The sequence below is a fragment of the Amblyraja radiata genome, chromosome 28, assembly GCF_010909765.2.
Source record: "Amblyraja radiata isolate CabotCenter1 chromosome 28, sAmbRad1.1.pri, whole genome shotgun sequence".
NCBI lineage: Eukaryota > Metazoa > Chordata > Chondrichthyes > Rajiformes > Rajidae > Amblyraja > Amblyraja radiata.
In genome coordinates, this window is record NC_045983.1 from 9,068,728 (window position 1) to 9,082,669 (window position 13,942).

Sequence of the window (13,942 nt, forward strand, 5' to 3'; positions counted from 1 at the left end):
CGCCGGAATCTTGAGAAAAACGCAAAGTGCTGGAGGAATTCAGCGGGTCAGGCAGCATCTGGGGATGGAATGAACAGGCGGCATTTTGGGGAGGAACCCTTCTTCCAATGTGGATGCTCACCAGACTGACTTCTCGAGGCAAGGTGCTGTTTGAAGCATGGTGGATGGGAGGTAGTGTGTAGGTCAGACTCCAGCATTGAAGCAAAGTGTGACCTTGACTTCATTTAGTTTAGTTTAGATTTAGTTTATTCTCACGTGTACCGAGGTACAGTGAAAAGCTTTTGTTGGGTCCTTTCCAGTCAGTGGAAAGACAATACTTGATTACAATCAAGCAGTTCACAGTGTACATATAGATTCCAGCTACCAAGACAGATGTGTACAGCAATTCGTTCTTCCCCCGCACAATTAAAGCATGGAATAGTCTTCACTCTACCATAGTTACCCAACCAGATGCAACTAAATTTAAGGTAGCTCTTTCTTCCCAAAAAACCCTTTCTGGCTGAAGTCCTCCCTCTACCACCTCCTGTTTAAATTCCATTTGGAATGTTTTGGAGGACCAAGAAACCAAGAAACATGATAAGAGGTAACGTTTAGTGCAAGGTAAGGTCAGTAAAATCCAATTAGAGATAGTGCAAGGGTCACCAATGAGGTGGATAGTAGTTCAGCTCTGCTCTCTGGTGGTGATAGGGATGATTCAGTTGTCTGATCACAGCTGGGAAGAAACTGTCCCTGAATCTGGAGGTGTGCGTTTTCACTGAGGGGATGTTTTGCCTGAGGGGAGAGGGGAGAAGGGGGAGTGGCCAGGGTGCGGCTCGTCCTTGGACCTACCTCGACATGGACCATTCTTTCGTCCACCATCCTAACATCTACCTCTTTTTTCCCCACAGGCAGCATTTCTGTATCAGTTGGAGATCCGATACCTTCAGAATCAGGTACTGTCACCCACAGTGCCAGCACGTAGCTTGGTATATGCGGCGGCCAGCTGCAGACGCTGGCTGGGAACACTCAGCAGGTCAGGCAGCATCCCTGGAGAGAGAAACAAAGACAATGATTCAGGTCGACGACCTTTCATTTGAGCTGGGGAAAGTTAGAAATCAACATGTTAGACGTTTCAGAGAAGGGAGAGGAGTGGGGAGTTTAGTTTAGTTTATTTAGTTTAGAGATACAGACCCTTCGGCCCGCCGAGTCTGCACTGACCAGCAATCGCTGCACATTCACACTACCCTACACACACTCGGGACAATTTTTTGACATTTCTTTTAATGACAAGCCCATCAACCTACAAACCTGCGCCACCGTGCTGTATCTGTGCCACCTGTAAAGGGACAGGAGAGGCAACAGTTTGGGTAGCCTCCAACAACCCTGGTGAGGTTATATTTTTCTTGACGCGAGTGTGAAGGGTGGGCAGAGTTGTCCAAAGCCGACACCCCCGGCAGAGTGCTGTTGGTGATTAGGAAGGAACTGCAGATGCTGGTTAAGGGCCTGTCCCACTTTCACCACTTAATTCAAAACCTCTGCCGAGTTTAAAGGACCTAAAAAAAAAATCAAGATCGTGGTAATCCACAAACACCTACGACCTTCCACGACTATGTTCACGAACTCCTACAAACCAACTCCTGCGAGTATGTCTACGAATTCTCACGACTATTTCGATGCCCTCCTTACGAGTAAAAAGTTTCTTTCATCCCGACCATTTTTTTACTCGTGGATATTTTTTATCGGGCTGGAAAAAAACGTCCCGACTTACCTGATGCCACGAGTACCTACGGCTAGCTTAACGAGCCGCTACGATATATCTTCGAACTCCTACGGACTCTTTACGAACATTCTGCGAGTTTGAATCAAGGGGAAAACTCGGGAGAATTCGTGAATTACCTCGGGAAAGTGGGACAGGCCCTTTATCATTCAGACTGAAAGTAGAGGGGCGGGGGGAGAGGGGGGGGGGGGGGGTGAACTTCAGTCTGACGAGGGGTTCCGACCCAAAACAACACCTGTTTCTTTTCTCCAGAGATGCTGCCTGACCCGCTGAGTTGCTCCAGAACTTTGTGTCTATCTGCTGCTGGTGATGTATGTTTCTGTGTTTAAAGGCTTGTAGTGATGTGTTTGGGGACAGTGGTAGTGTTCACTGTGTAGGAAGGAATTGCAGATGCTGGTTTACACTGTAGATAAGACACAAAATGCTGGAGTAACTCAGCAGGACAGACAGTATCTCTGGATGGAAGAAATGGGTGATGTTTCGGGTCGAGACCCTTCTTCTTCCAGAGTCAGGAGAGAGGGAGGCACAGAGATAAGGAAGGCTAAGGTATGAAAATGAGACATTAAAGGGAATGCAGATCAAGGAAAATGCAGAACAGATCATTATTAGCTAGGAGAAGGTGACAACGAAGCAAACAGATAAAAATTAATCAGGGGGACACAGACTGGTCGGAGAACTAGGAAGGGGAAGGGATGGAGAGAGAGGGAAAGCAAGGGTTAAACGAGGTTAGAGAAGACAATATTCATGCCGCTGGGCTGTAAGCTGCCCACTTGTGTGTTCTGGGCCGGCCGCCGAGGTGATAGTTGCAAGTCCGAAAGCTGGCAGCTGCGAGAAATCGAGTGAGATTCGGTGTAAAGGGCCTGTCCCACTGTACGAGCTAATTCAAGAGTTCTCCCGAGTTGCCCCTGATTCGAACTCGGAGAATTACGGTAATAGCCGTTCGTAGGTACTCGGGGCTCTCGTGGACATTTTTCAACATGTTGAAAAATCTTCACGAGCTTACCGCGTTTCCCGAGTACCTACCGTTAGCGCTACGAGCCGCCAAGAGACGTCCCGAGCTCCGACGTACCCGCTACGTACATTCTACGTGTTTACCACGAGTTTGATTTTTTTTTAAACCCGGGAGAACTCTTGGGTAAACTCGTACAGTGGGACAGGCCCTTAAACCAGCATCTGCAGTTCCTTCCTAATACCAGCACCACTCTTCTGTGTGTAGGAAAGAACTGCAGATGCTGGTTTAAATCGAAGGTAGACACAAAATGCTGGAGTAACTCAGGCGGAATTCCTTCTCTCCAGAGATGCTGCCTGTCCCGCTGAGTTACTCCAGCGTTTTTGTGTCTACTCTTCTGGGGGGGCGGCTGCTGTGGACATAGTGCCCAATCAAGAAAAATATGACCTGACAGGATTGTTCAAGGCAACTGGAAATACAACCTGCTCTTTCCCTGCACAGATGCTGCCTGACCCTCTGAGATTCAGGGTGTTTCTGGAACTGCGTGGCTTTGCACGAAGAAGCCTGACCCCGCTGCTTTTATTTCAACAACACTCAATTATCACAGTGCTTGTCCAAGCACGGCATTTGGGAGACAAGCAACGCTGGTTTAATGCAGGAAATGAGAGACACTGATTCCTGGGCCTCTGTGCACATGTTCACTGGATAGCTTTGAGATTTTAATTGGATTACGGTTCTGTGAAGATCAGTCAAATTTATTTCACACATGAGAGGTGTTAAGCAAGGACAGATTTGTTCTGCACGGGGCAGAAACAGAGTGTCACATTGTATATTGCAAAGCAAATACCCTCTCATCAAACCAACTTGTTCTGATCCTAGGTCAAATTTGCACTGCTAAATATTCACCGTTAGAATACAGGATTTTTTTTGTTTAATTTATCGTCACTTGTACAGTGGAAAGCTTTTTCGGTGTTTGCTATCCAGCCTGTGGAAAGACTATACAACCCATTCCTTCTCTCCAGAGATGCTGCCTGTCACGCTGAGTCAAGGGCCTGTCCCACTTGGCCGTCCCTCTCCCCCCTGCCCCAAAGATCAACTCACCATCCCACCACATCACATCCACAGGGCGGCACAGTGGTGCAGCAGTAGAGTTGATGCCTTACAGCGCCAGAGACCTGGGTTTGATCCTGCCTACGGCTACTGTCTGTGTGTGGAGTTTGCACGTTCTCCCAGTGACCGCATGGGTTTTCTCCGGGTGCTCCAGTTTCCTCCCACATTCCGAAAAAGTTCAGCTTTGTAAGTTAGTTGGCTTCTGTATATTGGCCCTATTCTGTTGGGCAGTGGGCAGGATCTATAGACCTGCACGGGAAGGTAGACGCTCCTGCCCCCACGAGTCTCGGGCAGATGGGGCTCGTCAGCCTGGGAAGGCAGTCCATCTAGGAGAGGGAAAACTCTGATTTAAAACCTCCACTGCCTTGTGGCCATATCCAGTCATGGAAAAGGCTCCTGGAGTAAACCTCAAGAAAATCCGGAGTCGGAGCCCCTAAGGCAGTTCGTCGTTGTCTACAACCTCGCTCTGGCAGCTCCTGCGACGACGCTGGTGCCAAACTGTAACGGCCCTGCTGTTCCTTTGGATCGATCAGCGATGTGGAGAGGGGGGACGTGCTGCATGGGCAACAGCCTGTCCTCCATATGACATCGCCCAGGCTTGCATCCGGTCAGGATGCATCACCCATTGTCAGTCATGACCGAGGAGGGCCTACAGAACTAGTGGAGGGTGAATTGACCCGAGTTTAAACCTGTCCATGGAGTTTATACGTTCTCCCCGTGACCGTGTAGGTTTTCTCCGAGATCTTCGGTTTCCTTCCACTCTCCTGGTTTTGTAGGTTAATTGACTTGGTGTACGTGTAAATTGTCCCTAGTGTGTGTAGGATACTGCTCGTATGGGGTGGTCGCTGGTCGGCACAGACTCGGTGGACCGAAGGGCCTGTTTCTGTGCTGTATCTTTAAACTTAACTAAACTCAACTCAACTAAGCTAAACTAAACTAAACTAAACATCCTGGACACGGGGTGTATGATAAGGTGAACACAGTCAGCAAGAAAAACTGACTTCCGTTTCTCTGCCCCGTAGGGGATCACTCTGCCGCAAGTCTTCACGGGTCTCCTCGCCAACATCTTCAACGGGCTGGTGAATTACGTCCTCCTCTACGTGCTGACACTGGGCGTGCCGTGAGTACCCTCACTCCCCGTTCACGTAACCGTGCACCGCTAAATGAATGAACGAAACTTCATCATCATATGTGACAGGTCGCAGTTGTTTTGCATTCTCAAGGTATGCAAAGAGTGGCCACGTATAGGGTGTCGACAAAGTTACAAAGTAATCCATGTAGTCCCCAACTGTCCCCCTCTGTTCTCGACACCCCCCCTCCTCGACAACCCCCCTCCCCCAAGCCAGGTCCCCCTCTGTTCTCGACGTTCCCCCCCCCCCCACATCGGGTCCCCCTCTGTTCTTGACCCCCCTTGAGGGAAATGCTACAAACTATAATAAAGTGCATTCTGAGAGAATTTTATTCTAATGATCTTACATCTCAGATCTTATTTAGTTTTACCTTTGACTGTGAATCTTTAGTCTTGAGATTACATTAGCCTTGAATATGACTCCAGACTAATATATCTATACAGATTATAGATCAATACAGATTATAGATATATTTATAATCTGCATAGATCTGTTAATCTATACTGATTAATTTAGAGTCATGAAGTCATAGCTTGATAAAGTGTGGAAACAGGCCCAACTCGCCCACACCGGCCAACATGTCCCATCTACACTCATCCTACCTGCCAGCCTTTGGTCCATATCCCTCCAAACCTGTCCATCTATGTACCTGTCCAACTGTTTCTTAAATGTTGGGATAGTCCCAGCCTCAACTACCTCCTCTGTCAGCATGTTCCATACATCAACAACAGGTGAAAAAGTTACACCTCAGATTCATATTAAATCGTTTCCCCTTCACCTTAAACCTACGTCCTCTGGTCCTCAACTCACCTACTCTGGGCAAGACACTCTGCGCATCTACCCAACCTTTTCCTCTCATAATCTTAAGATCACCCCTCATCTTCCTGCACTCCAATGAATAGAATCACAGTCTACTCAACCTCTGCCTATAGCTCAGACCCTCTAGTCCTGGCTACGTCCACATAAATCTTCTCTGTACCCTTTCCAACTTGACAACATCTTTCCTATAACACGTTGCCCAGAAATGAACACAATACTCTAAATGTGGCCTCACCAACATCTTATACAACTGCAACTTCTATACTCAATACTCTGACAGATGAAGGCCAATATAATAATAATAATAATAATAATAATAATTTTATTTATAGAGCACTTTAAAAACAATCATAGTTGCAACAAAGTGCTGTACATCACTAATCATTGACAAAAAAGTTAATACACACCAATAATAACAATTAAAAGATGGAGTAAGTAAAGATATTCAAAATAAAGAAATATTAAAAACACTAAAAACAGGAGCAAAGTCTCATGCATGGTCAAAAGCCAGGGAGTATAAATTGTTTTAACACTGGCTTTGAAGATGGACAGTGAAAAGCCTTGGCATGTCCATTGCTCCTCAGCTTTCTGCCCAGGTTTGCCCTGACCATCCCCACCCCCATTTAAAATAAGATCAAAGAGCCTGAAGAAATATGGTTCCTTATGGAAACATAACGTTCTTAAGGGATTGGGCAGGCTAAATGTAAGAAAAATGTTCCCAATGTTGGGGGAGTCCAGAACCAGGGGTCACAGTTTAAGAATAAGGGATAGACCATTTAGGACTGAGATAAGGACAAACCTTTTCACCCAGAGAGTTGTGAATCTGTGGAATTCTCTGCCACAGAAAGCAGTGGAGACCAATTCACTGGATGTTTTCAAGAGAGAGTTAGATATAGCTCTCAGGGCTCATAGAATCAAGGGATATGGGGAGAAAGCAGCAATGGGGTACTGATTCTGGATGATCAGCCATGATCATATTGAATGGCGGTGCCGGCTCGAAGGGCCAAATGACAATTAAATGACACAAACTCCTTCCTTTGTGATATTGTCCCTAATTCCCTGGTTTTATTCCTTCATCGTGACATATTTAGTCCAACTTGTCCCGTGTCCTCGGTTTTCATATAACATCTTCAAGGAGAGAGAAGCTTTATGGCAAAATTACAACGTGTTCAGTGCGGTAGGAGATGCAGAGCATTATTCCCGTGGAATTGGGAGTAGAAATCTATCCCGTCTGAAAAGGCTGTGTGGATGGAGAATAATTCTTGCCTTTCTCAGGACCCTGGAGAGTTCCCACTCAAAGTTAGATTGCGCTGTCAGGGATATCATAAAACTTCATACGTGAGAGAAGCAGAATTAGGACAGCGGAGGAAACCGGAGCACCCAGGAGGTCACAGGGAGAACGTGCAAACTCCACACAGACAGCACCCGAGATCAGAATCGAACTGGTGTCTGTGGCGCTGTGGGACAGCGGCACTACCTGCTGTACCACCTTACAGCTCTCATCTATTCCCCTATGTTTGAAGCATTTGTAACAGGTTATCTGGTGTTTTTCAGAGGCTCCGCTGCTGCCAATGTTGCTTCTCAGTACTTTCAAGTCATTCTCCTGTTTCTGTACATTCGAAGGAAGAAGTTGTATGTGGGGACATGGACAGGTATAGTAGAGTGTGCATGCAACACTAGTCTCTTAATCTGCCAACGCATTCCCACACTGATCTTTCTGTCCTGGGCCTCCTCCTCCATTGCCAGAGTGAGACCCCCACAGGCAAACTGGAGGAACAGCACCTCATATTCCTCTTGTGTAGCTTAAAACCCAATGGTATGAACATTGAATTCTCCAATATTACGAAACTAAACAACAACAACCCTTTCCCTTTCCCCTATCCCACCTGCATTCATTCCTCCGGCTTCACATTTTGAGCTTCCTTTCTCCGCATCTCACATTTGTCCACCCATCTGCCATTCGAACACCCCTCTCCTGTATCATCTTCAGCTCCTTGTATCTCCACCAATCACTTGTGTAGAAAGGAACTGCAGATGCTGATTTATGCAAAAAGATAGACACAAAGTGCTGGAGTACCTCAATGGGTCAGGCAGCATTTCTGGAGAAACAGAATGGGTGACGTTTCGGGTCGAAAGGGTCTCAACCCAAAACGTCACCCTGTCCTTTTTCTCCAGAGATGCTGCCTGACCCACTGAGTTACTCCAGCACTTTTTCTCTATCTCCACCTATCACTTGCCAGACTTTGTCCTGCACCCACCTCTCTTCCAATTTTCTTCCCCAAACCACTGCAATCAGTCTCAAGGATGGTCCCAACCCGAGATGTGACCTATTCATGTTCTCCAGAGATGCTTCCTGACTTGCTGAGTTACTCCAGCACTTTGTGTCTTTTTTAATCTAAACCAGCATCTGCAGTTTTGTTTAGTTTAGTTTAGTTTAAAGATAAAGCAAGGAAACCCACCCTGCCCACCGAATCCGTACCGACCATCGATCCCCGCACACTAACACTATCCTACACACACTGGGGACAATTTACAATTTTACCAAAGCCAATTAACCTACAAACCTGTACGTCTTTGGAGTGTGGGAGGAAAGCAGAGCTCCTGGAGAAAACCCTCGCAGGTCATGGGGTGAACATGCAAACTCCGTAAAGAACGCACCCGCAGTCAGGACTGAACCAGGGTCTCTGGAGTTGTAAGGCAGCAGCTCTACTGCCACACCCCTGGTTCCTTGTGTACACTGATTTCCTCGTGCGGCTTCATGCTCATCCGTGCTGTTTATCGCCTTGTATCAGTAACGACATCCATCTCCTCTAGGCTGGTCAGCTGACTCTCTGCAGGAGTGGGGCAGCTTTGTCCGACTTGCCATCCCCAGCATGTTGATGCTGTGCATTGAGTGGTGGACCTACGAGATTGGCACCTTCCTATCAGGTAAGCAACCCATTCTACCAACCTCCCGATCCCTTCTCATTCTGGAGAATGGGAAACTCTGTCATGGATACACAGGACGCTGTTCCACCATGGCTGATCCCTACCTTCCCCATCAAATAGCCTCTTAAATGTTGCCATCACATGTTTAGTTTACTTTAGAGATACAGCACGGAAACAGGCCGTTCGGCCCACCGAGTCCACGCTGACCAGCCACACCTCCCCCCCCCCCCCCCGTACACTAGCACTATCCCACACACTAGGGACAATTTACAATTTTTACCGAAGCCTGGTTATCAGACAGGAAAGTGCACAGGTTTGAGCAACTCACAAAGTGCTGGAGGAACTCAGCGGGTCAGGCAGCACCTGTGGGAGGAATGGGCAGGCAACATTCAGGTTGGGACCCTACTCCGGTCTGAAGAAGGGTCGCAACCCGAAACGTCTCATACACATTCCCTCTACAGAGCTTGGCTGACCCGCTGAGTTCCTCCAGCATTTGAGCGAGTTGCTCAAACCTGTGCATTTTCCTGTCTGATGGCATTGGAGGCTGATTGATGCAAAACTTTCCAAAGGTGACGTGATATGGAAGGCACGACCCTCCTCTCCTCAGATCCCATATTTAACAAGGCCCTGCTGAGCAATAAAACATATTGTTGTCCAGTGCTAGAGTTGCTGCCTTACAGCGCTCACTGCGCCAGAGACCCGGGCTCGATCCTGACTACAGGTGCTTGTGTGTACGGAGTTTGTACGTTCTCCCCGTAACCGCGTGGGTTTTCTCCAAGATCTTCGGTTTCCTCCCACACTCCAAAGACGTACAGGTTTGTAGGTTAATTGGCTTGGTATAAATGAAAATTGTCCCTAGTGTGTGCAGGGTAGTGTTAATATGCGGGGATCACTCGTCGGTGCGGACTCTGTGGGCCGAAGGGCCTGTTTCCGCACTGTATCTCTAAACTAAACTAAACCGATGTTGGGGAAGTCCAGAACAAGGGGTCACAGTTTAAGGATAAGGGGGAAATCTTTTAGGACCGAGATGAGAAAAACATTTTTCACACAGAGAGTGGTGAATCTGTGGAATTCTCTGCCACAGAAGGTAGTTGAGGCCAGTTCATTGGCTATATTTAAGAGGGAGTTAGATGTGGCCCTTGTGGCTAAAGGGATCAGGGGGTATGGAGAGAAGGCAGGTACAGGATACTGAGTTGGATGATCAGCCATGATCATATTGAATGGCGGTGCAGGCTCGAAGGGCCGAATGGCCTACTCCTGCACCTATTTTCTATGTTTCTATGTAAACTAAAACAGCCACAGAGTGACGTAGGACAGTGGACGTACATATCAAACGTAAGGTCTCAAACGGAGGACATCTCCCAGGACAGCTGCAAGGAACAGTCGATGGATACAGAATATTTAATAAAGTTTCTGTCGAATTTCTAATTGACAAAGCAATAGGAGATCAATATTTGTTTAGCCCATAAGCTCCAGATTTATGTGTAGAAAGGAACTGCACATGCTGCTTAATAATAATAATAATAATAAATTTTATTTATGGGCGCCTTTCAAAAGTCTCAAGGACACCTTACAGAATTTAACAAGAGTAAAAAACATATAATCGGAGTAAAATAAATAATAAGGACATCACCAATACACAAATTAAAGACAAAATTCGATCCAAAGACAAAAAAAATCAAAAACACAATGTGAAGAGAGAGCAGCGGCAGCTAAACCGCGCCAGCGTACACTCTCCCTTCCGACAGCCATCTTGGACACAAACTAAAATAATCACTTACACACAAAAATCATCCCCCCACAATGGTTACCACTGTGGGGGAAGGCACAATGTCCAGTCCCCATCCCCAGTTCTCCCAAAGTCAGGCCTATTGAGGCCTCCGCTATTGCCTCTACGGAGGCCCGATGTTCCTGGCCGTTCTCACCGGATGGTCTTGCCCCGGCGTCGGGAGAGTCCTCTCAGCGGCTGGGCCACCTGGAACGGCCGCTTCCTAACTGGGGACTGCGGCTTCCGAAGCCGACAAGGCCGCGCCGGGTTGGAGCTCCCAGGCTCCCGATGTTGAAGTCGGCGCCGCCCGCTCCGCAGACCCGCAGCCCGGAGGTGTTGAACTCGCCGGTCACAGCTCACCGGAGTTCCAGCGCGTCGATCCAGCGCGGCGACCCAGGCAAGGCATCACCCGCTCCGCTCCGCGATAGCGCTCCAGCGCTGTGCCGCCACCGAAACCGAGGTGCTGGGCGGTCCCCGCCAGGAAACGGCGCTCCACGCCCGCTGGTAGGCCACGAGGACGGGTCGACGGGGCAGCCCGGAGAAAAAGCTGCCTCACTGACCAGGTAGGGACCTAGAAGTATAATTACCCCCTACCCCCCACATTAAAAAGTCTATTTCTCCCACAAACAAAACACAGGACTCACTAGAACTACAAAAAAAAGTGAATTAAACGGACGGCTGCTGGTTAGCAGCCGTTCCCCAAGATGGCTCCTCCTCCTCGACACTTAACACTGAAGATAGACACAAAATGCTGGAATAACACAGTGTGTCAGGCAGCATTTCTGGAGGAAAGGAATAGGCGACGTTTTGGGTTGAGACCCTTCTTCAGCAGGCTTACCCAAAGATAAATATCCATAAGCCTGCAGATGCTGGAAGTCTGAAATAAAAAGAGAAAACTTCAGAAACAGTTAGCAAGTCAGAGAGAGTAAATGTTTCAGCTTGGAATCTGCCAGACTCTCCGCAGATGCTGCCTGATCTCCTGAGTGTTTCTGGCACTTTCTGTTTTTTAACATTGATTATCCAGTTATTGGCACCTGCACATTTCCTTTTTGAATATACATCCAGTTACACTTTAGTTTAGTTTAGTTTAGTTTAGACATACAGTGTGGAGACTGGCCCGTTGGCCCACTGAGTGTGCGCTGACCAGCGACCACCCCATTCACTAGTTCTATCCTACACACAAGGTGCAATTTACTGAAGCCAATTAACCTACAAACTTGGATGTGTTTGGGATGTGGGAGGAAACCGGAGCGCACAGAGGAAACCTACACGGTCACGGGGAGAACGTACAAACTCTGTACAGACAGCACCCGTAGTCAGGATCGAACCTGGATGTCTGGCGCTGTAATGTAGCAACTCTACTGCCATGTCACCTAACAGAAGCATCGGTCTGCCCAGGAGAACATTCTAGATCACAGCAACACGGTGTGAAAATCACTGTCTCTTCAGCTCCTCATAAGGGGAGCGGCACGGTGGAGTTGCTGCCGAACAGCGCTGGCAGCGTCAAAGACCTGGGTTTGATCTGGACTACGGGTACTATCTGTACGGAGTTTGCACGTTCTCCCCGTGTCCGCGTGGGTTTTACCCAAGATCTTCGGGTTTCCTCCCACACTCCAAAGACGTAAAGGTGTGTAGGTTAATTGGCTTGGGTTTGTATACTCAGTGCAAGTGTAAATTGTACCTAGTATGTTATAGTGTTAATATAGTGTGGGGATCGCTGGTCAGCCAAAGGGCACTTGGTGGGCCAAAGGGCACTTTTATCTCTAAGCTAATAACTAAACATAACTGCCGCATCTAATGGTGGAATTAACCAAATATCTGCCTTCTCTGATTACAGGCCTTCAGTCAGAGGGAATGGTTCATCTAAAAATACCCCCAGCCATCCCTCCACTGGCCCTAGCATCAGGTTACAGATTCCATGTCTTTGCTGGACATTGACACCTAGGTTTAGAATCTCATTCCATGAAAAGATAAATTAGAGACACAGTCCTGGAATTCTTCTCTCCCTGTTGTTGAGACTCTAGCTGGTTGTATTTAGTGTTGGGTAACCAGCCAATTTTGATTTCAATGTAAAGAGTTCACCCATCCTCTTCCAAGAGTTGGAAGACTTAGAACATCACAGAAAAGGTTTCACCATTTTACCAATGAACCTGGTTCCTGGTCAGGGAGATGTGTCAGGATATTCTTGGTAATCCATATCTTTCAAGGTATTGCTCTGAGGAATGTCCAACTTTGCAAATTGTGGATGCAACTAGGAAAAATGGTTTGGGCAGCATGATCCAGGAACATCAGATCCTTAGATAGACGCAAAGTGCTGGAGTAACTCAGCGAGTCAGGTAACATCTCAGAAGAAAAAGGGTGGGTGACCTTTCAGGTACAAGCCCCTTCTTCAAGGGCTCGACCCAAAACATCACCCCATCCTTTCAGTGGCGGACTGGCCAGGGTGTCAACATGCCCGATGGCAAGTGGGCCCCTGATGAAGTGGCGGCGCTGGCTTAAGCGCGGCCCACCTGCAGTCCGTCTGTTTTTATTTTCTTTCTTTTTGTTTCTTGTCATGTTTTAGTTAATTTTATTTTATTAAGTTGTGTGTGTGTGTGGGTGGGGTGGGAGAAACATGCTTTGGTCTTCCTTCCGGGGATGCGACTTTGTTTTTTTGTCGTATTCCCCGTCTCCGTCTGCGCCGAGGCCTAATGGCGGAGCTTGCGGCATTGGTGCCGTAGTGGTTGCAGCAGCAGCGGAGACCCGACTCGGCCCCGGAACCGTGACGGTGGCAGCAGCAGCAGCAGCAGCGGAGACCCGACTCGGCCCCGGAACCGTGGCGCAGCAGCAGCAGTAGCGGAGACCCGACTCGGCCCCGAAGCTGTGGTGGCGGCGGCAGCAGCAGCAGCAGAGACCCGACTCGGCCCCGGAACCGTGACGGCGGCAGCAGCAGCGGAGACCCGACTCGGCCCCGGAACCGTGGCGCAGCAGCAGCAGCAGCGGAGACCCGACTCGGCCCCGAAGCTGTGGTGGCGGCGGCAGCAGCAGCAGCGGAGACCCGACTCGGCCCCGGAACAGTGGAGACCCGACTCTCGGAGCTGTGGCGGAGGCAGCGACCACCCGCGGAGTTTGAACCGTCGCCTCGGCGCAGAGGGAGAACAAAGGGAAGAGACAGAGACTTTAAGATTTTGCCTTCCACCACAGTGAGGAGGTGTTTGGTGAACTCACTGTGGTGGATGTTAAACTTGTGTTGATTGTGTGTTTTTGTCATTTTTTAATTATATGTATGACTGCAGGGAAACAACATTTCGTTCAGACCGAAAGGTCTGAATGACAATAAACAAATCTAATCTAATCTAATCTATATCAAGTGGGCCTCTGATGAAGTGGGCCCCCTTTGTCACCTGGCAACCAATATTTTTAGACCCAGTCCGCCACTGCATCCTTTATCTCCAGAGATGCTGCCTGACCCGCTGACTTTGTGTCCATCTTTGGTGTAAATC

At 48.3% G+C, this 13,942-nt stretch overlaps 1 protein-coding gene across 2 annotated transcripts in view; it reads left to right on the forward strand.

Annotated features, from left to right (window-relative positions):
- The window catches only part of LOC116988806 (multidrug and toxin extrusion protein 1-like), a 51,286-nt gene that overhangs the window by 18,526 nt on the left and 18,818 nt on the right, over window positions 1-13,942 (forward strand). For both annotated transcript variants that reach the window (XM_033045725.1, XM_033045724.1), the window contains exons 6-9: window positions 888-932; window positions 4,838-4,935; window positions 7,319-7,416; window positions 8,579-8,692. In XM_033045725.1, the coding sequence (XP_032901616.1) occupies window positions 888-932; window positions 4,838-4,935; window positions 7,319-7,416; window positions 8,579-8,692 (355 nt within the window). The remainder of the gene's footprint in view (window positions 1-887; window positions 933-4,837; window positions 4,936-7,318; window positions 7,417-8,578; window positions 8,693-13,942) is intronic.